Here is a 27,019-nt window from a genome sequence, read left to right on the forward strand (position 1 = left end):
TTTAGAAGAAAAGGTAATAAAGAGACTCTGATTTGTGCTTTCTCTTGACCACCTCTTTACACTAATTGTGTTTCTTGAAGTGTCCTAACACACAGCTCAGTAAACATTTTATAGAATGTGCCTCTTTATACAATTTACACACAGATGACTTGAAAAAAATGAAATACCACGGGCTGTGGGGACACACGTTTAGTGGTGACATATTAGTATAGCGTAATGCTGAATCACTTCTCCCTCTGTTGTCACTGCACTGTTGGACTCCACGCCTAGTACAGTGGTCATCTTCTTATTTTATGGACTCCCTTTGATTTTGATCTCTCTTTTGGTTCTTTCCTGCTTTTGACCAGCCTTCTTGCCATCTGTTGTATTCACTCATTTGATCTTCATAACAAGCTGCCTTAGGGCTAGGAATTAAGTGGTGGCAAACTATCATCTATGGCAGCTTGGGTGTTTGTCTTATTCCTTACTTCCTTGTCCTTGTGCTGAGTAACAAGTGCCTTGCAATGCTTGCTTCAGCAGGACTGCATTGGATTGTATTGCCACACTCAGTGATCCACCCCTGATGCAAGTTCTAAGACCTGCCCAGTGCAGTGAGACTGAATACCAACCTGGTGTCATCTGTTGGGTTAAACCAGTAACCCTACCCCCCCTCCCAGAATAGGTGGGCTGACCTGCTGTCATTTACTCCCATCGCCTCTGGCTGACCCCTCTGGCTGCCAGGACTGCAGGGTGGCAGTCAGGGTTCCAATCCATGGAGCCACCCTTGAGGTTTTTTGCCTAGTTTCTTAAGGCTTTTAAAGCAGGACAAACACTTTTTGATCCAGCTTCTCTCTTTCTCTAGCTCCCACTCTAAAGGATGTTCAAAGTATTCCTCTGTCTGTGTCTGAGACTTAAGATTCACTGCTGCTGTAAGTATGCATATTTCCAGTCTGAAGTGAAAGGGTGGCGTCTCTTGTTAAGTCCTCCATGAACAGTTGGATGCAGTTGTATAGTTGTGTGACCACACACATGCACATACAAACATACACAATATTTTAGGTCGCTAAAGTAACTCCGCATTTACAAATTTATAATTGTATTGTTGAACACTGTCACCTTTTTATTCTTAGTTTAGGATGATATATGTATCTCCAAGGCCCCTATCTGTAATGGACGTCCCTGACAAGAAGGTCCCTTAACAGCTGAAGATGTTACTGTAGATACAGGCCAGTGGCTTCAGGGATTTGGATTTGTTAGTGCCTCATGACAGACCATAATTGCAAGAATAAGTTACATCATTGTTTTCTGAATAGTCCATTAGGTCTAGGATTATTCCCTTTTGTCAAAGCATTTCACTAGTAGATGATGTCTGTGACACATTTTGTGCAGGTCTTGTTCCCTTCCTTTACTTCTGTCTTCTGTTCTGATGGCACATGCATCGGAGAAGGATTGGTCAGTGCACCTAAAATCTTACTTTCGAAAAAGCCTGGGATCCCTTTCACAAATTAAGTTGTATACCATTTTAGAAATTATGCTGATTGTTAGCTGAATGTGCACAACCTTTGGGTACCATTTTGGTTTGCAATTTTTCAGGTGTTAACTGGCAATACCAGTGGTCTATTCAGGTGCTGTTTTGCTCTTGGATTCTCAGGGTATTAATTCAGAATATTGCAGTGATTCATGCATCAGTAATCCCCAGATTTGCAGGTTAGGTACGAGTATGTAGATATGACAGTTATCATTGGTCCTCATTGTTCAGTTAATGACCATTCATTTTCTAAGGAAATAAACATGTTTGTAGGTTAGTTAGTTAGTTAGTTACATGGTGTACCAGGGCCAAAAATGAAAGCTCAGTCTGGAAGTCTTTTAACTTCTATAATTCTTATTGTTTCTTCCAGAGGAGGACCTGTTTGGTCATAACAGAAAGGCACCACTTCTAAAGTGTTGGACAAATCATTCCAATGCATTAATGCACTTTCAAATTGGTAAGAAAGTAGTCTTTGTTATGTTTTTCTTACTTTTTCCTTGATTTAAAGATTTCCATTAAAACAATAAATAAGTTTCCTTTGGTCTTGGTTGAGTACATGTGGCCAAGACAGCACTGATTCTTCTTCTGCTAGAAACTAAACTCGTTTGCTAATCTTGCCTCTCAGGACTGTTTCAGAAACACAGTCAAGTGTTATACACTTCCCTTCAGTTTGACATCCCAGAAGTTATTTTAATTCTTCAGAGTACTTATCTTCATTTCAGTTAACTAAGATCCTGCATGAGGATAAAAATGTTCTACTTAGAAGGTTTTGCCTTTGAAAATAGAAGAGATTTTAATTTGGTGTAAAAAAATACTCTATCTCCCATTTAGGTTCCCAAGGCTACTTGTCTCACAGTCAAAATATTTCATAAGTTCCGTCTTCATGGGGCTGAAACTTCATACTGGAGGGATTGGTTAAACAATTCTTTTGAGCTTGCTTTTTTTTTTTTGTTATTTTGAAGCTCTTCACTTGAATAACAGTTTTGATTGTATCCGTCCCTTCAGCCAGTAGATGCACTTTTATGGGTTTCCACAAAGACAGAGTAGCCTTATTTTGTAATATTTACTTTATTCCTAAAATTATTTCAGACATTGCATTGAACCAAAAGATCAATCCAGCATCCTTCCTATTCTTATCCTAATAATACTTTTGAGTGCATCGTACACATGATACAGCCAAAAAGATATTCCCATTTCCTGCCAGACATCCAACTATCATCAGAAATATAGAGTAATTTAGCACATGATAAGAAGAGTAATCCTCCCTCTGTCTTTCTTCTTAACATTCACCTATAAAAGCCAGCTGCAGGTACAACTGTAACAGCAAGGCAATGTTTCCATAGTGGAATAAATAAACTGCAAAATAAGAATGTTTTACTATGTATCAGCTACATTTCACAAAATTATTTCAGAAGTTCTTTTTCTACTGCTTGCTAGCAGTTCTGACAGCACTTTCGAAAGCAATGCGATTTTTTCATAACTGCCTATTATTTTTCTTTTTTGGCTGTTGGAGAATGATTAATGTAGCCCACTGACCACACAAAGCAGAGCGCTATGAGGAAGTACCCAATCATTGTCTTACAGTATACAGTACATAACACTTAAATTATAACATCTGCATTCCTTTATAGTACATTGGGTGCTGCTGAAACGGTAAGATATCTCCATGGAGAAATAAATTGCAAAGTGATAAGGTTTCAGCATGGATTAGTTGCTTTCAACTTTTTTGCTGGTGATTCTGACAGTGCTTTTTCAGAAATAGCTGACAATACCTTACATATAATGAAATGAAAGAAAAAGTGTTGCTTGTACAAAAAAGAAATATGTTGCGTTATACAATGACTACTCATTGCTATTCAAAAAAGAGCATGCCAATTGGACAGCCCAACCAGTGTGCCCATTGTAAATCGAGCATATACCAATAGAAAATAGTCCGGCTGCTGAAGTACCATTGAGTGGTCGGACTTTGTAATGGAATACGTTGAGGGACAGAGCAAAATGCAAGAAAAATTGGGTACGGTTTGCAAAATGAAACAATCGGAAATGTACCTGATTTTATTTGTACTTCTGCACTGTCCTTCGTAAATCTTTGGCAGAAAAAAAAACAGCAAACGAGATTCTCTGTTTTCTGTTGCTTCTCCTGTGCTGCTCTGATATACTGTGCAGCTGTGGGACTGTATATGCGTGCATAGTACATCACTAAACCAGGAAGAATAGGGAGGAACACTACAGTGCCCTTATTCAAAGACATTTAAGAAAGGTAAGTCATTTCTTTCTTAAATAATGTCATTGTATAAAAGCAATAGTCCATTCCTGTTTGTGGGTAAATCAGGATTCATCCATGATTGGCAAAGCCCTTGTGATCAAACAACAACTGTGGTTAAATCCTGATATACCCATGCACAATCATGGATTATCTCACACTATAGATAAGCGAGGGGCAGTGGAATGCATGTCCTGTTGGGAGGCAGGTGGTCTTAACTAAGTGTGCACTTGCTCTTTATGTAGTAAAAATAGGAATTCCTTTTCCCTCGTAGTGTAGTGACCTGGAAATACAATGGGAATGGAGGGGTAAATGAGACATAGCTTTCTGTCTGTCCAAGGAACATGTCCTCTATTATCCTGTGTTTCCAATTCCATTATTGAAATGTTAATATCTCATTTGGAGTTAGTGAATAGTCAGTACATGCTTCAGATGGGAAGGTTTTTCTCACAGGTTTCATCATACATCCTGGATGGAATTTCTGGTGCCATTGCCTCCTTGTACCATGTCTAGGTAGTAATACTTACATAGAACATGTACTTTCTCTGTGAATGAACACCTATACTGTTACCTATAGAGAGACACATGTGGTCTTGGAAGGCAGAGATTCATAAATAGTTTGCATCTCCCTGCAATGACTGCAGGGCAGTGCACAAAGCATAATCTGTTAATATGAGAAACCTGCCGCAGAAACGCTGGTATTACCAGGATCACCACTGAATCACTGCTGAGGGCAGACGCTGAGTATGTAATGGTAGCAGGTTACCCTGCATTGCACAGAATGGCAACACTGATAGCATTTTTCTCCCAGATAAAGGAGTTGTTTGTACGAATTTCCAACATTTTCACTGATGCTGTTACTCATCTATATAATGTTGATCAAATCACAACAACAACAACCACCCTCCTTCACTGCTAGAAACTGAATAATGGGCTGTTGTTGGGGGAATGGGGCTTTTGTCTAGGTGGTACTTGCACACTGCAGCTACACTATGGATTAAGACTTTACAGGAACTTACACCATTATAGAATACAGTTTTACCTCTACCTGCCCTGCACAATAGGGCAATCTAGGGATGATGGCTGGACTCTTTACCACTCCAATGAATGCCAGAAATAATACAACCATATATATTCAAAAATATCATAGTGTGATGAGGTAGGTTAGCTGCAGAAGAAAAAAGTGACAGGATTGGATATACAGTCAGATCCTCATTATATAACCTTCATTTCTTGTTCTCGTTTCGGGGAAGAAAAAGAAAAAACAATACATTCAACTTTAAGCATCGATTAGTATCGAGTCTCCAGCTGTTTCATCCTAAAATCAGTCAGTGGTGAGCATTATATGATTTAGCCCCCAATGACAAAGCATATATACACTATTTTACATATGGTTGATCTAAGCAACTAATTGCCATTCCCTTGAAATTCTTTTTCCATCAGTGACACTCTTGTCTAGTTTCCTGAGACCAGCATTTCTTATCCACTAAGTATGGTGATTCAGAGTAAATCTTTGACCAGGATTTTCCATTAGAAGAGTTCTATTTCTCTGGTAAAGTACCAAAGTGTAGGGATCTGCATCATTGCCTTGGACACTATTGATTCTTTTGTTGGAATTTCTCCTGCTCACGATGCCTTTCTTCAACTTTTTCATATTGTATCCTGTCTTAATTCTGCTGCAGATGGCCCCTGTGTTCTATATGACAGTGGCTTCACCCTTGTGAAAGAGGGTGATATATTTTTCCACAAGTTTGTTTTGATTGGCATTCAGTTTTAGAAGTGAATCCATGTTAAGAGCTTTGCATAGTAAATTGTGGGCTAAATAATTTGTTTTTTTCCTAGGACTGAGGGAGAACTTCTTCATTTGAGTCAGTCATGCCCCCCACTATTATAGAAATATTGACAAAAGAGATGATATGGAGAGAAAGGCAGGACAATTATACAAATACAGATATTTACCAGAAAAAACATAATGGAAAACTAAAATAACTTAATATTTCTATTTTGGAAGGAAGAGAGATGGGGGCAGGATATAAATTTTTAAGTAGCAAAGGGGAATTAGCAAAGTCCAAATGAGTATATATATATATATATATATATATATATATATATATATATATATATATAAGGAGGAGAACATAATATGAGATTACAGAGGAAACTGCTGACAGATGATGTGAAGATGTGAAGAAGTTCATTAATCGTGGAGGGTTGTGAACACACGGAATATAGCTTTCAGAAAAAAGTATGGAATTAAAAAAATTATGGTTAAATTCAAAATTTAATGGGATAGACATGACACATTTTCTAATATGATATCTGAAAATGTTGACTGTTGGTTAACAAGGAACAGCTGCATATCTACTAGGTACAATAGCGGGCAGATTACATGAGGCAGCTGGTTTTTATTTACCAAAATACTATGTTTCTAAATAATTTAAATATGTGCTATTTGTGAAAACATATTTTTACTTAACAAAGACATGAGAGACAGCCATTTTGTAGCGGTAAGAAGCTCAAATCAATGGTGATATGTTTGACAATGTTCTTATTCCTGCAGTTTGATTTTACAGTTTGATTTTGATTCATTAGTATATAGTTCTACTGCTGTATGTATTATATCTATTATATCAGCATTTCTGAATGGTAAATTCGGGGTGATAGCATTGGATGATGTGACTGATGTGATTAACGGTATATTTTAAATTCTGTGGTGTAAAATTATCATATTCATTTAAGGAACACAGGTCATGAACAGTAAGTAATGTGATATTATATTTTCTTAAAATATGCATTGCTGTTCAGAAAGCCTACAAGATTTGAAAGTCTATGTAGTAATGAGGGAGAAAATTGATGCAATTAACATTTGAGGGAGACTTATTGCTGGATGTATACAAATTGTCTCATTAAATAACTGCAAACCTGTTATAAAATACATAGCAATAATTATAATTTCATTATGTAAATCCAGCAGTGGAATACAAATGCATGAATTAAGTATGTCCATCTTGATTTCGTAAGCAATCACAGTTTGAAGTACTGAAAAATAATATTGATTATTCTAGCCAAATATAAAACTGTTTCTTTTTTCTTCAAGATGTGTTGTATATGAATAGTATATTAGGTGACCTGCGTTGTTTTATAACTGTTTTATCAAATTATTGAAAAGAAATTCCTGACAGTTCATTGCTTTTCAAGGCATAGTTAAGTAATTGAATTCTCATTTTCAGGAAATAGGTGTATAAAAACTAATTGGTCTCATTAATATGCTGATGTAATATGAAATGGAAATTAAATCTATAATGGAAAGCATGTAGAAGCATTGTAAAACTGATTTATAAATCCTAGTTTATATTTGCTTGATAATATTCCTTCTAAAATTGATTTGTAAATCATAACTCCCATTTCATTTAGCCAAATATCTCAAGAAGACAAAAACTGGGAAATGAATATTCAGGAACTACAAAAAACAGTAAGTGCAAATAATTTTTCAGCCTGCTATACTAGCAAACAATCCAAGACTGTTTTCATCTCTGCAAAATACTTTCATTTCATACTGTTTAAAGTAGTTTCAATATAAAGCAGAGATACAGGCAGCATTCTTCATGTTTTTATAAATTTGTTTTAACTTTTTGAGCTCATTAGACCCAAGTACCTCTCTATACAGTTGATGTTTCACCCATTTTTGGTTAGTTGACTAGTTGAGAGATACAGTGTATGTTGGTAGAAATGGAGGATCTCAAACTCAGGTCTCCAGTATGAGACCTGTAAGCAGCTTATAACCTTCACTATCTCTGGTGTGCTGGCAGCCTACACTGAAAGCAGATATGTTGTGTCACCTTGGTTAGTAGCGTGCGTGTCTGAAGGACTGGGCAGGAGTGGATGGACTTGAGCAGCTAACGCAGGCGTATCCATACTGGGGGAGGGAGGGAGGCAGCTTGCCCCACCACTTTGGAAATACCTACCAGAGTGTGGGTCATCAACTGCTGAAGAGGTCAATCAAGATCAGCCTGCCAGGTGAACATGAACACTGCAGTCTTGGAAGAGTCAGGTGTGCATGTGTTCATATATGCTTCTCTCCAGCCAACAGCTGGAGAGAGAGTTAAATAACCATGTTGGTCTGGGTTAGCTTAGGTAGAACCTGTATGCCGACCCACTCTATAACACACAGCTCTCACCACTAAGGAAAAGGATGCCTTGGCTTGGGATTCCCAGACAGGAATGAATGGGCTGTAGGTCTCCCACATAGCCTGGGATTCCTGGCTTCCACAGCCATATAATGAATGGGCTGTAGGTCTCTCTTCTTGTCGGGGGTTCCTGGCTTCCACAACTGTATAATGAATGGGCTGTGAGTCTCCCATCTAGATGGGGACTGCCTGGCTCCCACCCCTATATAATGACTGGGCTACAGGTCTCTCATCTAGCCTGGGATGCCTGGTTTCCACAGCCATATAACAAATGGGCTGTAGGTCTCCCGCATAACCTGGGATTCCTGGCTTCCACAGCCATATAATGAATGGGCTGTAGGTCTCTCTTCTTGTCTGGGGGGTTCTGGCTTCCACAGCTGTATAATGAATGGGCTATGAGTCTCCCATCTAGATGGGAACTGCCTGGCTCCCACCCCTGTGTAATGATTGAGCTACAGGTCTCTCGTCTAGCCTGGGGATGCATGGCTCCCAACCCAGTATAATGAATGGGCTGCCTGGCTTCCACAGTCATATAGCATATGGATGAATTAGACAGAGGTGGGGAGTCAATGAGACATAATCTTGTGGAAGTTGGTGAGACATGTATCACTCTCACCTGGTCAAGTAAAAAATTATGTGTATTCTGTGGCCTAAAATTGGTTCTACTTACCATCAATGGGTCATTTGCATAATTATATCTCTGCAAAGTTACTGCTGTGTAACCAATAGTGACCTTGTTTTCATTATAATTCTGTACACGGATACACCCCAGATATATTCCTGTACTTCAGTAATTAATAGTTATTTCCCTGTATTTTCCTGGTGCAAACAAAATTCAAACAGTGGATATTACTTCTTTATTGACCCTTGTTTATGTATCTGCTTTTTCTTCATATTAATGGGGTATTTGCATGAGTATAGTCAAGCTTCAGCTTTACAATGCACATCCCATTCAAGGCTGATATAATTCATTTAGTTTCCTCTTTAATGAGTCCTGTTTTATAAAGATGGCTTTATTATAGCAATAACCCACGCCTGGGTGTGGGTAATGCGGGATTTACCCACGGATGGTGTGGTTTGGTCCCGAGGGTGAAGCCTGAGGGACCAAACAAAGACGACCGTGGGTAAATCCCGCATTACCCACACCCAGAAGTGGGTTATTGCTATTATACTATGACATTATTTAAGAAAAGAAATAATTACTTTTCTTAAATAATGGCATTGTATAATGCCTCTTTGCTGCCCTTCCGTAGCTGTCTGGTATCCGCGGCAGTTCTGATGTACTGCGCATGCCTACGCAGTACATCAGAGCTGTGGCCAAAAGCAACGGAGAAAGCAAGATCTCCGTTGCTTTTTATTGTTTCGCTATGTTAAATGGGTTTAACATAGCGAGACAGCTTTAAAATAAGCAACGGAGATCTCCGTTGCTTTTTTTAAACCTGTGTCGCTATGTTAAACACTTTTAACATAGCGAGACAGTGTTTTAAAAAAGACTTGTACTAATGGAAAAAGTCCGGGCGACCGGACCTTTTTCCATTAGTATAAGTCGATTTACAACGTGCACGCTGGCCAATCAGCGTGCACATTTTGGAATATTAATGGGGGGGTCATGGTATAATATCCATTTTCTACTATTTTATATTACTATTTCCTTCCAGTGGAGCTCTGGACTTTACAGTGGTCACATTCACTAGATGTTACATCTTATACTGGATTGTATAAGTCACAGTAAACACAATAAATATGAACCTTTATAATATTTTGTAAACAGCATATAGCATCTTGCTAAGCACTCAAGGTACACTCGTACTGCCAGCAGCATTTTGTTCATTCAGCTGTGAAATTTCATAAGAGGCTCAGTTGTACAGTCTTTGTTACAGGGTTATTGTATTAATTCAGACAAATATGAATATTATGACAATTAAATAGCACACAAACAACATTTGATATCTCTCTAGATGCAGTACACAAAGGTCAAGTATCGATGCAGTTGTGTTTCCCATTGTGAAAGCTTTAAGATTAATTATATAAGTGCTTTTTGTGTAACATCCTTTTTAGAATTATTAATTTGAGCATAATCAGTCAATATTAAATAACTAAAGGTGTCACTAAAAGGGTTCCAGTGAAATGCCTAGAGGTATCACTAGGATTTAGTGTGTTTTAACAATAATTGGTATACAGGAACACATTAGGTAAAGTGCATATAACCACTGTGCTTGTTTAGAATGCAGTTTCATAGAAATCAGATGTCTTCAGTTCAGCAAAAGGACATAGATATGGACCAGAATACAGTGACAACTGATTTTTGTAAAATGTTCTTACAACTGGAAACACTGGTATGAATCACTGGATGTGAATTTACAGAATGCAGAAATGATTAACAAAATATTTTTTCAGTTCTTTGATGCATTTTTTTTCAAACTTTGAAAAGAATACATTGGAAACTATATAATGTGAATATCTGAAATGCCATTTGCGTGTCATATATTTCAAGAGTTTTATATGCCAAATTACTCAATAATCAACAATGAAGTACTGAGTAACTCTGAATTCACAGAAGTAGTCCCATTCAGTGACAGTAACTCCACCAAATAGCAATATCAACCCCATAGGACTCAAGTGAAAGATGTACTTCCTTCTCTTGTCATCTTTTATATATGTAATTACTGACAAATGACATATGGCTATGTAACAGGCTTTTGCTATTGTTTCCAGCCTGGCAAACATTTTTTTTCAAATCAGAAGGTTCTAAATGTTGCAGAATCAAGGCATTTGCAAGAACTGGAAGTTTATTCCCCCATAAACCCTTCTATTTAATACCAGGCCATTAACGTAAATCCATAAATCCAAGTGGTGACCTTGCAGGTACTGAAAAGAGACAGAGAGACTGAAATCTATGGCATTGTTGAATATTGGGACCTTCCTCAGGAAGGGTTACTGCAACCATAAGTCATAACATTTGCATTTACTCACTGTCATTTCTCCATTATACCTTCCAGATTTTTCTAGTAGTGGCTCTTCCCTGAAGGACCAACACAGGGCTGGATGCAGATGGTACACACCTCATGTATAAGTATATTTTGTTTGTTGCTGGGTCTTCAAACTAGGGTGTCCTGCAGAGATGGGAAGGATCAGTTCTTGTACTTACTGAAATTAGTACTGGTATCAGCTGTAACCAAGAAACACTTGTAAAGTCACAAACATTGCTGCAAGTATATAGAGTTCCCAAACGGGATAGAGGGAGACAAATGTTGATTGTACAGTGACCTGTCCTCAAAGTCTACTGTTATAGGAAGTATCCTATGTGCTAGTATTACCATCTTCAGGGAAGGTCACTGGATTGAATCTTAAGCAACATTTGGTTACCCATGGGAGGACAGTTTTAAGATTCCCTGTAGCCTATGCAACAGCCTGCCCCATCTTAGACAGTGCTTCTGTGTTGTAATGCTCCATGCACAAAATTTTTAAATTAGGCTGCTGCTGTCAGAGTGGAATGTACCAGGATTACCCTGCAAGGGATTATTTATCTGTTATAGAAAAAAGCAGAACAGTAGGCTAAGAACAGAACACTAGATGCCCCACTCCGCTACACCACCAAATGGATAAGAATCTACACTACAAATGACTTAGACTCATGAGATCACTTGTATATAGTATATATTATGATACGCTTTGTAAATATACAAACAATGCTTAAATATTCATGTTCTCTGCAAATGTATGCGCATTGTTTAAAATATCATGCACTCTGTATACCTGTATGCTGTTTATATATTGATATTCTTTGTGTAATCTTGATAATTTCTGTAAAAAAATTGAGAATCATTTCTCACTGGGCCTCTGCTACAAAGGGGTTTAGCTAAATGCAGTTGGACATTCCTGGCAAACAAAGGCAAAATAAATAAAATAAAAAAAGGTAAAGACTGGCAAGCTTTCTTTCCTTTTTCTAAGAGTCAGGCAGTTGCTCTATTTCTCTGAAGGCATGAGTTCTTGTGTTGTAGTATGCATCCCACATGCATAGCAGGTAATCCTGTTCATTTTCATGATTAGGGTTAACATCTGAAATCCAAATTTTAATTATAGAAAACTGGAGAAGTTGACTTGCAATTAAAAGCTTGTAATTCTGAGACCCTTCTTCAGTTGATCCAGCAATTTAAGAAAAATGCTTTCCATGACAGGTAATTAATGGTGCTGGGTCAGGTGACTCAAAAGAGGGTAAAGCTAACTTCTGTGAGAATTTAAGATCTCAGGGAGCACAGATGGCCTTGTCATATAAAGTTGTGCATAAGGCACTAAAAGAGAACAGGAGGAAATGTATCTTGGGGCTGTTAGGTGTAGTGCTTTCCTGTGAATCACTAATGCTTTGAAGTCAGTTATCACATTTTGAGCTTACATTTGTTTGTCTTGGAAAATAAACACTTTCATTTAGATAAAGTGCCTGACTGCACTCAGAAGGGTTACTGATGTAGAAGGAATTGGAGATGATTTATTGTAGTTTACTGTGACCTCCTACGGTCTGAACCATAGAGACAGATTGATGACCTAAATGAGCAGTTCTTATGACTGCACTACTAAAAGGCAGTTTTGTAGATAAGACAATATGGTTATGTTTTGTTTCCTGAGCTATACAAGTGCTGGAGCAAAGCATTTCCAGTTTAGGTACTTGGATTCATTTTCTGTGACTGACACTGCAATGCTTCATTCCATACTGCTCATTCCTTTAGATGAGACAATAAACAGAGATCCTATCTGTTCAAGTTGTTTGTAGATATAAACAAGCCTTTGACACTTATTGGAACAAGTAGGAGAATGTCCCCAGTGTTCTGACCAAACTTTCCCTGTAACCAGTATAAATGTAACATTCAGATTGCCCCTGAAAAGTGGCCAGTGGCCTAGTGGGACTTACCTGGTCAGCAAAGGATGGATGGATAGATAGAAATGTAGACAGATAGATAGACAGACAGACATACAGAAACATAATCTATCCATATATCTCTCAGGGCTGTAAATATCTCTTGTGGTAGAGCTGATAAATGAAAATGAATTGGAATAATTTGAAACCTAATTTTTTCCCCTTGAATGGCCTTATTTGAATATGTCAAGGAAAAAACTACCTTACACTTGTTGAAGGTTTACCAGTGGAAAAGTGAAGAAACAAAGAAGAAACCTCTGGTATTCCACCACAGCAGAAATCCACCACAATAGAGTCCTGTGTCAAACAGCAAGCAAATTTAATGGAAAAAATAAAAACAGCATTAAAATTCCATAGTGATAAAATGATAAGCGCTTTCAGTTATTTAGCCTTCTTCAAATCGTTATCTTTTGCTTGTTGTTGTGTCTTTCAGCTTTTTCCAGTTAGGGCTCGCCACAGCGGAACTCTGGTCTGCTAATGATTGGCAGTAGATTTTTATGTGCCGAGTTGCCAGCTCTGACGCACAACCTTCAACGAAGGTACGCCCATTCACGCATGTCTCCAAACAGAAGACGCTCTAGCTGAGAATCGAACATGACAACATCTTATTGTGAGGCAACAACGCTACTGCAACACCACCATAGCAATGCTTAAAAAGCTAGTATTACACTTTGGCCACTGGATGGCAGCAAAGTAGAAACAGGGAAGCCATGCAGGAATAAAAATAATGGAAATAAATGCTTCTGAAAAATCTTTAAAAAGTTAGTATTACACTTTGGCCACTGGGTGGCAGCAAAGTGGAAACAGGGAAGCTATGTAAAACTAAATTCATTGGAATGATACATTTGGCACTTATAGCCAGTAAAAAACTAGGCAGAGAAGTGCATATTAGCATATAGCTGAAGTAGGATGGGCCAACATAGTATATTAGCATATTTTTGGCACCAATTTTAAATCATAGCTATTGGCTACTTAGTAGTGTAAAGAAAGCTTATTGGATATTCTAATAAAGACTAAGAATGAATTGACATGATTGGTTTAGAAGTTCATTGATTTTAAACCTTATTGGTTAGTTTTTAGTGTAACTGTTAGGCATTGCTACCAAAAGATAATGATCTGAAGAAGGCTAAATAGCTTATTGTTTTTATCACTATGGAATTTTAATGCTGTTTTTACTTTTTCCATTAAATTTGCTTGCTGTTTGACACAGGACTCTATTGTGGTGGATTTCTGCTGTGGTGGAATACCACAGGTTTCTTCTTTATTTGAATATGTCGGTAATTACCTTCCATGTGCTGTTTTGCCACATGGGAGATCTCCTCTGTAATACAGCACTGCCTTCTATGGTACCCTTTTAAATGATTTTATTTAAACAAAAATTTGTAATATTGGTCTCAAGAGGATTTTTTGAGAAGAGAAATTAAAGACATTTCAGAGTAGGAGCCTTGGCCTATTTCTCTAGGTAGTAGTAGTTAATTATGTACTGTTATAGGTTAAAGATGGAGCTCTGCATTTAGAACAGTGGGCTCATGAAGTATCTGGGCTATGACCTCATTTGGAGACATTTGTTTTCAAAACTGAATGCAGTGATTGTTGGAAGGATAGTGAAGGATAGACTGGGCACACAGTAAAGCTGGAGGGTGGGGAATGCTATATTTTAGGTGATGCACAACCATTGTAAATATTATACAAAAGTTAAGAGGCATAAAAAATGATAATTTAGAATGGGTTCTACAAAACCACTATAAACACTGAAAAAAACACAAAAGAACTTCTGTAGCCACGAAAGTTGTTGCTAAAATAACCTTTACTGATGCACCAGTAAAGGTTATTTTAGCAGCAACATTTGTGGCTCCAGACATTCATTTGTGTGTTTTTTTCAGTATTTATGGTGCTTTTGTATACCATTTAGAATGGGCTGCCTGGGAAAGGGGCTGGAAAGCTGGGAGTGGTTAGACAATGAGCTATGTAGAGAATGGTACCCATTGGATGATTCAAAGGTTGCTGGCATACAAGTTGCAATTCACAAACCAATGGGACAGAAGTATTAGGCATCTATGCTGTAAAGCCTCTAAGGATTTATGAAGGGGAGACTAGTAATCTGGAAAGAAAAAGGGCCCTGGAAATATGAGAGATCTAAGGAATAAATGGTAAATGAATTACTATCTTTTCCAGTTCTCAAAGTGATATATAATTTACAGAAAAGAGATTGGCTGTTATAGAAGTAGATTCTTGCACATAGTAACCAGAGTACTCAGAAATGCCCAACGAGCAAAAATAAGTATAAAGACACAAGAGGAAAAATGCTGAATTATGATGCAGGCTTAGCTTTAGGAAAAAATTGGTGCCAGGTAAAAAAGGGAAGAAGTGGTATTATCTACAGGTAGTGGGTGAACGTGTATGTGAGTGTGCTTTTTGTAAGTTGAGTTGGAGTAAAGTCGATACGATATAGGCAGAAGAATATTTTTTGAAAGGAATATTAGCAATGATGAAAATGTTAAGAGGTTGGTTTGAGTATCTGTATAGAAGGATAGTGCACAGGTAGTATAGAACCCCAGTAAAGATACATCAAGAAGGATGGGGAGAACAAGAAAGGTCTAGAGTAAAATACTGGGGAAGAAGATACTAGACTGAATGACCAGAAGTGTAGAAGTATAGCTGGCTAAACCAGTACCCTGTGCTGGTACCACAATTCAGCACCCTATCATCCTCAGCTCTTTTAAGTGAAGAGTAAAAAAACAAATCTGATTCTTGCAGTCCCATAGACAGTACCCCAACTCTACAAGTTAAGAGCACAAAAAAATGTGGCCAGATAAAGGACACTCCCCCTCTCCCTCCTTCCCCAGCCATTCAGGCCCTGTTTCTGTGTCCTGCTCCCAACCATCCCTTCTTACATTAGAGTAAAAAAGTAATATTAATAATAATAATAATCTTCTTCTTTTGGCTGCTCCTGTTAGGGGTCACCACAGAGGATCATCTGTTTCCATTTCTTCCTGTCCTCTGCATCTTGCTCTATCACACCAAGCACCTGCATGTCCTCTCTCACCACATCCATAAACCTTATTTTAGGCCTTCCTCTTTTCCTGTTACCTGGCAGCTTCATCCTTAGCATCTTTTTCCCAATATACTTTGCATCCCTCCTCAGCACATGTCCAAACCAATGTAATCTTGCCTCTCTGGCTTTGTCTCCAAACCTTCCAACCTGTACTGACCCCCTAATATACTTATTCCAACCTGGACTGACCCACTAATATACTTATTCCTAATACTGTCCACCCTTGTCACACCCAGTGCAAATCTTAACATCTTTAACTCTGCCACGTCCAGCTCTGACTCCTGCCTTTTTGTCAATGACACTATCTCCAACCCATATAACATAGCCGGTCTCACTAACCTCTTGTAGACCTTCCCTTTCACTCTTACCGGTACTCGTCTGTCACAAATCACTCCTGACACTCTTCTTCACCCACTCCATCCTGCCTGTACTCTCTTCTTCTCCTCTCTTCCACACTCACCAGTATTCTGAACTGTTGATCCCAAGTATTTAAACTCATCCATCTTCATCACCTCTACTCCCTGTATCCTCATCATTCCTCTATCCTCCCTCTCATTCACACACATATATTCTGTCTTAGTCCTGCTGACCTTCATTCCTCTTCTCTCCTGCTGACCTTCATTCCTCTTCTCTCCAGAGCATATCTCCACCTCTCCAAGGTCTTCTCCACCTGTTCCCTACTCTCACTACAGATCACAATGTCATCTGCAAACATCATAGCCCACGGGGACACCTGTCTGATCTCGTATGTCAACCTGTCCATCACCATTGCAAATAAGAAAGGGCTCAGAGCTGATCCTTGATGTAATCACACCTCCACCTTAAATGCATCCATCACTTCCACCGCAGACCTCACTGCTGTCACACTACCCTTGTACATATCCTGTACCACTCTTACATACTTCTCTGACACTCCCGACTTCCTCATACAATACCACAACTCCTCTCTAGGCACCCTGTCATATGCTTTCTCTAAGTCCACAAAGATACAATGCAACTCCTTCTGACCTTCCCTGTACTTCTCCATCAACAGTCTCAGTGCAAACATCGCATCTGTAGTGCTCTTTCCTGGCATAAAACCATACTGCTGATCACTAATCATCACCTCCCTTCTTAACCTAGCTTCCACTACTCTTTCCCATAACTTCATGCTGTGACTGATCAATTTAATCCCTCTGTAGTTACTACAGTTCTGCACAGCACCCTTATTCTTAAAAATCGGTACCAAAACACTTTTTTCTCCATTCCTCAGGCATCCTCTCACATTCCAAGATTTCATTAAACAATCTAGTTAAAAACTCCACTGCATTTCACCTAAACACCTCCATGCTTCCACAGGTATGTCATCTGGACCAACAGCCCTTCCATTCTTCATCCTCTTCATAACTATCCTTGCTTTCACCTTGCTAATCCACTGCACTTCATGATTCACTATCCCCACATCATCCAACCTTCTCTCCCTCTCCTTCTCTTCATTCATCAACCCCTCAAAGTACTCTTTCCATCTGCTCAACACACTCTCTTCACTTGTAAGTATGTTTCCCTAATTATCCTTTATCACCTTTACCTGCTGCACATCTTTCCTAGCTCGGTCCCTCTGTCTAGCCAATCGGTACAGGTCCTTCTCTCCCTCCTTAGTGTCCAACATTTATACAACTCTTCATACGCATTATCCTTAGCCTTCGCCACCTCTCTCTTTGCCATGCACCTCATCTCCTTATACTCTTGTTTACTTTCATCTCTCTGACAATCCCAGGTCTTCTTCGCCAACCTTTTTCTCTGTATACTCTACATCAGGGGTGTCCAACCTTTTGTCTTGCTGGGGCCGCATTGAGTGAACAGAAATGGTCTTGGGGCCGCATATAAAACATATCATATAGTTAACTCTTTTGTTGCTCCGGAAGACCACAGTCGACCTGCTGGCTGTACTGTAGGTGCATTTGAACAATGAATAAATGTAATAAATGCCTAATATTTGCCTTAAAATTCTAATTCTCATTCTAATTCTCTAATCTATCAGTTAACTCTAACATCTTAGTTAATATATATATATATATATATATATATATATATATATATATATATATATATATATATATATATATATATTACAAATAAACAGATACTCACTACAGCACTAGCATTTCTCACTGGGAAAACCATTCCAGCAGTCCAGCTACGTAAAATGTCAACATCAGCAGTCCTACAATACTATAATCCACAAAAATAACCCAACAAATTTGCAATAAAGTAAAGAATTCACATTACTGACTTAATAAAACAATTCTGAATAAGCTACAAGAGGGTTTCACCCAAACAAATAACTGGTGCCAGAAATATGGCCTCAAGCTAAAAGCCAAAATGTATCATCATCCTTTGAGGCGAGTGATGTCCCCACAAATTATCACATTAATAACAATGTTGTAAGCATGCAATAAGTCATATGGTACTTGGGCACCCAGGTTGATAGAAACCTGACCTTTGACCACCACGTTGTCTCCGTTATAAGGAAAGCTTTTTACATGGCCCAATTCATTAGTAAGGGTATCTCATCCAGGGACAAGGAGGTCATAACATCCCTGTATTCTTCCTTTACAAGACCCATTATTGAGTGCAATGCCCCTTTTGACATGTGCCTCAGCAAAACACCCTGCCAAAAGAAAGACTACAACCATTTCTGACCAAAAAGGTCAAAGGACTAAGTTCACTTAGTTATCTAAACAGACTAAAAAGCTTCTTGCTTTCCTCTGTCTCTCACTGGCCCCTATAAATTTCACCACTGGCTTGCTTTCCAGGCTAAGAAAGATCCTGCCTTAAGAGACTTCCTCAGAAATACTGGTTATACTTAAAAACGCTTACTACAAACACCACAGCCTTCACTGCAACATAAACAAGCCACTTTTTATGGACAGGTTCTTGACACAAAAATCTTCAACTTTTATAAAAAGCTCTTCTCATTATCAAACAATGTAGTTCAGCAACATGATGGCTGGATGGATAGCCATAAATGTAGTCCTTGGGTAAGTAGTATAGCCTTCATCAAACCAGATGGAAAATCCACATACTAACCTTTCCCAGCTGGATGGCTAAGATCTAATATTGGTTACTCAAGTCTAGTTGCCCAAGAAGAGGGGCATGTTTAACTAAGAATTCCATTTGCAAAATTATATTCAGTATACATATTAAATATCTTGCTTACACACACACACACACACACACACACACACACACACACACACACACACACACACACACACACACACACACAAAAAAATATAAAATAGGCAACCTCAGTAATCACATGACATCCACTCACTGAATGAAATTGTCTGGAAGTCAAAATATCAGAAAAACAAATCATAGTAGAGATGGATTCATCCATGTAATTTCCCACCACCAAAAGGACCATCAATAGGTTCATAGGTTCATAGGTTTATAGGTTCATACTAGGCTATCTGCCCTGGGGCAATTATAAGCCTAGCCCGATTCTGTATGGCTTACGCCACCCCTTGATTTGAGTATACTGTGCCCTTTTTAAGGTTTAGTTTACTGTGCCTCTGTCTAATAGTGACATGGGAGTAATCCCTGGGACAAACCTACGATCCCCCATCCACTTATCGAGATTCTTCTTGAAGAGATTCAGTGAGGTGCTCTGCCTCACATGAACTGGAATTCTATTCCAGAGCGAAGGGAGCCTCTGGGTTATGAACCTGTCCCTCCAGCAAGTTCTATTTATTTCTGTGCTGAGGTTCAAGTCCCTCGGGCGTGTGGCTCTAAGGGATTTAGATTTACTGAGGTGGAGCATGTCCATTAATTCTGGATTTGACATAGCTTTGTATGTCAGGCATAGATCGCCTCAAGTAGGCGGTATGCAACTGAGTAAAGCTGGAGTTTTTTTAACCGAGCAGTATATGGCATCTGTTTGAGACCATTGATCCTCTTGGTGAGATACTTTTGGGGTCTTTCTAATTGCTGCAGGTGTTGGGTAAGGTACATCCCAAAAGGGGCATTGTATTCTATGATGGGCCTGATGAGGGATGAATAAATTACCTCTCTTGATCTAGTTGTGAAACCCTTCGTGATGAGGTGGGCTATGTAGAAGGTCTTTCTAACCACTTTGGCAATGTGGTTTTCAAAGGAGAGATTGCTATCAACTTGGGTCCCCAGGTCCCTAATAACTTTCACTGTACTTAATGGGTTTCCACCTATGTGGTAATTTGTGGGCACATTGTTTTTGCCAAAGGGTATGACTATACATATTTTGGCATTTAGCTTTAAACCATGGCACTGGCACCAGTTATCTGTCTCTGTGAGACCTTTTTGAAGGATGTTTGTGTCAGCTGGAGAGTTGATTATGGCGCCCAGTTTGCAGTCGCGAACTTGGTGAGCCATAGTCCTCCCACGCTTGCCTGTACCTCGGAAAAGTATATACCGAACAAGAGTGGTCCCAGGACAGAACCCTGTGGGACGCCACTTGTGACCGGTTTCGAGTCTGACATGGCTCCAGCAACTCTCACTCTGTGGGTTCTGTCTTTGAACCAGTTTGCGACCCATCTTGTGACATAGGGGTTTATATTTAAGCTGGATAGCTTATCTATGATGCCAGTGGGGTATTGTGTCAAATGCCTTTGCAAGGTCCAGATAGGCTGTGTGGACTACCTTCCCTTCATCTATGGCTTTGGTGACTGTTTCAAAGAAGTCAACCAGGTTCAAAAGGCAGGATCTGCCCTTGACAAAGCCGAACTGGGTAGGATCTAGTGTCTGTAGGTCCCCAATGTCTTTGTTTATGAGCTCCATGATGATCCTCTCCATAGCCTTGCAGACTAAGCTAGTCAGGCTTATGAGGCGATAGTTTCCAGGGTCCGTAGAGGCTCCACCTTTGTGGAGTGGGACCACTGTTGCTGTACGCCATTCTGTGGGCACATATCCTGTAGTGAGGCTGAGATTGTATAGCTGTTTTATTTGAGGGATTAGTTCCTCTTGTAGTTCATGTAGGACGCAACCTGGGATGCCATCTGGTCCCATGGAAGCAGTGGTTTTTGCTTTTGAGAGGGCAGCCTTCACCTGAGCATCTGAGATGTTTGGGAGTCAGCCCTCTGCCGGGATAGATACTTGCTCTTTTGGGGGGGGTGGAGAAGTTTGCACTGAACCTGTCTGCCAGGATATTGGCGATGTCTGTGGGTTCAGTGTATTTTTTGTCATTTAGAATCAACTCAGAACAAGTCTGGGAGTTGCATCCCAGGTTTCTAACATAACTGAAAAAAGCCTTATGATTGTCTTTGGTGTCCTGTGCAATTTTTCTCTCAAAGCTGGCCTTGGAAGATTTTATGAGGGATCGTAATTTTTTGCTAGTACTGATCAGAGATGCCTTCCCTATTAGGGATTTTGCTCTATCATGTAGTAGCTTCCTCCTCAACAAACAACTGCTCGGCAAAAAGTAAATGAGTAAGAAAACCATAAACTATAATGCTACATACTGGTGTAAACATATAACTTGTGTCAATCCCCAGGTTAATCCATACCAAAATATTGTTTCAGAGCTTCAGCTATGTACAAACAGCTTTCTCCTAAAAACTTAACTCATTGATATTTGCCTTGCTGTACTTATAACTGTAAAAAAAAATGTTTTTAAGTTTATTCTGTACCGCAATGATTCTCACTGTTATGAGATGTAATCTCTGCCATATTGTATGAGTACTACAATCCATAATTTGCTGTCTCTCTCTCTCATGTATTATATTGTTTTGTGTTATTTTTGTAGCTTTTCTCCCCAGGCCTCCGCTGAAAATGGACCTGTGCCCAGTCGGACATTCCCGGTAAACAAATGTAAAATAAAACAAAATAAATAAAAATAAACTTCCCTCCAATCTAAAGCCATTTGACATTCGGACATTTTAATTTGTGCAGAAGTTACTCACAGACTGACAGTTTACTGAGCTGTAATGCTGACCTTCGCTTTTGAAAAAAACAAATTCCTAGACTTTGTCAATAGCTCAAAGTGCAGAAAGGATTATTTATTTATTTTTGGAAAACATCTTTAAAACTGTTAAATTGATTACACACCCAGAAACATAGAAAAGTTATTGTGATTATGTAAACCACAGACTGCTGCAAGAAATCAAAGTCACATTAGCACTCAATGCTTATGTCCGAACAGATGAATCATACCTGTCAATTCCAAAAGAAGTAAAGTAGCTTAATAAGAAGGTTATTTGCAAGGTTGCATGGCAGTTTATATTGGAAATAAGCAGATATATTAAAAAGGCTCTGTTTTTCATAATTATGCCGAAATGTCTTCCAAGGTAAATACAACTTCTGATTTAGTATAGAACCATACCTCTCAACCTTAGAAAGAAATCTGGACAAAGCGAAAAATAAGTGGGACACGTGCCCAAAAATAGTTGTGCATGACAGACACCATTGAAACAACTGTAGCTGCAAACAATATACATCACTTATAATCTTTCTATCCCATCATTGTCAGTTAAACATTATATGGCTCATTCAGTCCTGCCTTCTTTTGCATCAAAGAAGACCATGCTTTGAAATGACAAATGCATTAAAAATAATACATAAAACACATTGCATCAACATCCTGCAACTTCCTACCTGCAAGCAACCACAGAGCTTTCACTGAAACTAGGGCTGCTTGTTAGGCCAGAATGACAGCTCTCCCTAATTAAGTCTAATGGTATACAATCTACCAGTATCTGGACTACCTGAAATAAATTAAATTATGGCCTGTAAATTGAAAGTACACTTTGTTTAATTAAACTATATTTCTAAGCCCACTTACTATATTTTTTCAGTAACATCCCAATATCCATTTCCAGGTCACTTTACAAGACATTGGCAGTGGTAGACTTGGCATCCTTCAGAACCCCACAGGCCCACGCTAATACATTGTCCATTAAATGTAGATATCCATCCACTGTAAATGGCAAGAAGCTATGTCTTAAAAAATCTACTTCTGGCTTGCATACCCAAGTATTAGGTTTTGAAACAAAGAAACATATTCTCCACAGTCCGTAAGTCTCTGTCTTTAATCATCTACTGTTGCAGCACTCCCAACACATAAACACACACATAACCGCTAAAATCCCCGACATTTAAAAAATGACATTGTGCCCACTTGATTTGCCAGTATTGATGATCCGCCATAGCTAAGCTTACTGTTGTCCAATCTACCACTGCTTAGAACCCACCAATGAAAAAACAGTACTAGGTGCTTTTTTGTTTGTCTGAAAAAACAATACAACTTTATATGCTACAGTCCCACATAGTCAGTTCACTACTGACCCATTAAGCCTAGGCTGCTGTCTCATTCTTACTCCCTGTAACTGCATTACCTTGGATGACTACTTTTATTTCCTAAGCAAAAGACACAAATTGGAAGATGAGGCAAAAATCCAGACATTCTTTGAAAATCCATACAGTTAAGAGGTATGAGTTCATGTTCAATACAACACTCTCCCTGTCAGGAAAGCCACAATTTAATGAAAGTGTACTCTTAATGTATGATATATTTGTGAGCTAACTTGTTTGTGTTCAGTAGGTAGACTGATCATTGTTAGCCCTCTCTCTCTCAAGCACACACACACACACACACACACACACACACACACACACACACACACACACACACACACACACACACACACACACACACCTACTTTCACGCACACAATTCTGCTTTCATGCATGCACTCACTCACTCACTCCATACTTACCTATTAACACAGGTAATTGCTGTCCCTTTCAAAGGCAACAGTGGCAAATCCATACATGAGTCTTTCTTCAGCAAGAACACATACAAACACACACACTGTTTGTTTGGCGCAAAATAATGGCGTAAACACACTGAACCTTTTTTAGCTCAAAAACAAAACTAGAAGGGTGCTTTATGCATACCGACATTAGCGTTACAGGTCACGGGAGCGAAAAACACAAAACAAAAAAGTGTTTTGGGGCATGCGTACATCGATGTTGCAGTTAGAGGTTGAGGGCCGCATGGAAGAGCTCTGAGGGCCGCATGCGGCCTGCGGGCAGCAGGTTGGACACGTCTACTCTACATTGTATTAATATTAATAATAATAATAATAATAATAATAATAATAATAAACTTTTCTGTTTTAAAATGTAACAAACTGCATATTGCAAATGTAGTAAATAGTTGTTTCACTTTATAGCCTGTGCTGAAAAAAAAGGTCAGTGTTTTGAATTTTCAACATTTTGGTCTCAATGTTTTGAATTTCAATGTTATGGGCTTTCAGTCATCTAAAGTGAATCCATCCAAAGTACTTTCATCTGTGCTCTGCCTTGTACCCATTGGTTGACTTGTTATATTTCACTGGAGAACTAGGCATGCATTAGTAAACTATTCTCATTTTTGTAGTGTGCTGTAGGCCATTTTTAAACCATGAAACTATTTCTTATACTCCCTTTTTCTTAAGAATGTATTCTAGGGAGTCTGATGACAAAAACAGGAGAAAAAAGGATGATATGGTGAAATAAATCATTAAAGCTACTGCAAGAGACATAAAGAAATAAAATCCCTTCATTTCCAATTTAAATTATGAGGAGAGTATTGTAATGATTGCAAAAAAGGAAAAGTTGTTTTCTAAGGTCCGAATTCTCATCAACTACCCTGGACCTGCTGAAATAAGACCTTAGCGGTGTCTTCATCTGTGACTATGTTGGTGCCCTCTGTGAGTGTCTAGTCAGGGGCTATCAGCATAGATGAGCCTTGAACTTATGAAATGTTTTCTCAAGTTAGGCTGTCTGTGCCACCAGCTAATTTGACTCATTTCTTACTGCAGCCATTCTTCAAGTGTAAGTTGGCAAGGGAGTATTTCAGTTTGGTACAGGAAAATATACTGAAGCAATGGGGACCAATGTTAGTACTGTGACAAAAGGAGATACTGCCAGCACAGCTATCTGGAATTTTATAAATTGTATGTCATTGGTGAATATCAAAATAATTTGTGTAAGATGCTTGTGTTACAACTGTATTAGAACTGCATGTCATGTGTGTATCAAACTGCTTGAATGTATTTGCAGAGTGCTGTTTGAAATTTAACCACAGTGTGCTCTGCTGGAAGAGAACAGAAATGTACATGCACTATTTTAACTGTTTAATTGTATATATTTTAACAGTTGAAACTGGACTACAGGAGGTTAACTTCAGAAGAATAGCTGAAATTAAATTACTTTATGGCAGCAAGAGACAGAATGTCTGTACTAGGGAGCTCTCTGTATTGTTTTTCTGGTGAAATAATTACTAGTTTTGAATGTGAAGGAATGCAATTGTTTTATTACTTCCAGCATCTGCCAAAGATCTGAGGTCTATGTATTTTCACAAGTAGATGTTAAATACTGCCAGGTTCCAGCAGTGGGGGTTTCACCTGGGATAGCTAGATGACAAGAAATTATGTTTTCTGTAAGCTATCTGGGATATCTGAGGTATTAATATGAGAACTCTCTGAGAGAGACACAGCATTCTATAGTCTGTCTTGGACCTGAAAACAAATAGAAGTAAGTTTCCAGGGAGCAGTACAATTCTCTTGGATATAGTCAGGAGTATAGCAAAGCTTAGTTTAGATATTTTTTATTTATTTGAGACTGTCCTGCAATCTTGTTCTTTTATTTATTATTAAATATATTTAAACTTTTCATTGTGTCTGATCTTTGTGAGACATATTTAACTTTTGAGAGTACTTGGATATTTATTTGGTGACACTGTGGGCCACACCTAATAGCCTTGCTCTTGGTCAAACTACCATTTGTACTAATATTAATATTACACAGAAAGATTGGACACCCTTTGTTAAGGGCCTTAAAGTAGCTGATAAAGAGTTGGCTGGTGGCAGTGATAAACTTCTTATATTCTGGGCAAAAGGGAGCATAGCTAGTAAACATGTGCCAACCTTTATCAGGTGTGTGTGTGTGTGGGGGTCAGCTACTTGGGCAGGGGCACAAAGCACTGGTTGAATAGAGAGGGTGCTGGAGGTATTGGCTTGGTCACTCAGATGAGATCTCAACTTTATAGCTGTGCCAGTGGGGAGTCTTATTGGGGATCTTGAGAAAGAGGGAGAAACCAGCCCTGGACTGACTGTGGTCTCTGTGTGCTCTTAAGGGAAATTGCATTTGATGCAGAGAGCTGCAGCTGGAAATATTGCATGTGTATTTGATATCCTCTCAGTGTACATCCCCCATTGGTGCCAGTGGTGAGGATTGAGACTTCTTAATTAGTGGTCCAGTGGTGGGTCATCGCAGGTAACTTAGGACCAGTGTCAGACTATAGATAGAACATAGCCAATTCTGTTGTTATAGAAGGATAGAGCCCTGATTATGACCCAGGTGACCCAAGTGCAGGTAGCATCTTGGGCCCCGTGAGGGGTTGGTGGGAGTGGGGGAAGGAGAACAATGATGGCGATGGGGTATGTACCTAAGCGCATGGGAAGTGCTGTCTACAAGGTGGCAGGGCACTGATTATGTACATGCTGAGGTATGTATGCACATTATGGCAACCCATTGTATGCCAGCACCTTGGATGAAGAGAAGGCAGAGATGACAGTCTTTGCAGATGCTACTCGTAAAGGTTCAGGAAAGCAAGAGGAAGTCAGTAAAACCATTTTTGAAGATGAGGTGCAAGAATTATATACACATACTTAAATGAAGTGAAGAGGATGCAACGTCAACATAACAGCTTGGAGGAACAGGTATATCTCACAAAGGATACTGCTGCTCTGGATCATATCCCCCATTAATATAAAACAAAGTTCATCCCTGTCCATATTCAAACGCAAGTTGGATCTATGGATGGGAAACAAAAAATTTACCCAAAGACTGTCCCCCTGTACTACTAATTGATAGAGGCAGATCCTAAATGCTTTTTTGTCATGTATGGGTCCCCTCAAATTATCTACGGTCTGATCCCAGTTATTCTCATTAGGGGTAATACAAAATTATTTATCATGAGGTAGGAAAGGCCAATCTTTAACTAAATGTGATAAGTTATTTCAAGCACAAAAAGGGAAAATGGATAGGCTTAAAATGGCCTACAAGGGCAGCCAGCCTAGTACGTATCAACCTA

General features: G+C 38.9%; 1 protein-coding gene across 1 annotated transcript in view; it reads left to right on the forward strand.

The window, feature by feature from the left end:
- OCA2 (OCA2 melanosomal transmembrane protein) overlaps positions 1-27,019 on the forward strand; it is a 1,553,018-nt gene that overhangs the window by 719,992 nt on the left and 806,007 nt on the right. The window contains exon 14 of the mRNA XM_044071808.1: positions 7,185-7,242. Coding sequence (XP_043927743.1) covers positions 7,185-7,242 — 58 coding nt within the window. The remainder of the gene's footprint in view (positions 1-7,184; positions 7,243-27,019) is intronic.

This window comes from Protopterus annectens, chromosome 5.part0 (genome assembly GCF_019279795.1).
Source record: "Protopterus annectens isolate FY-2018-M chromosome 5.part0, PAN1.0, whole genome shotgun sequence".
Lineage (NCBI taxonomy): Eukaryota > Metazoa > Chordata > Ceratodontiformes > Protopteridae > Protopterus > Protopterus annectens.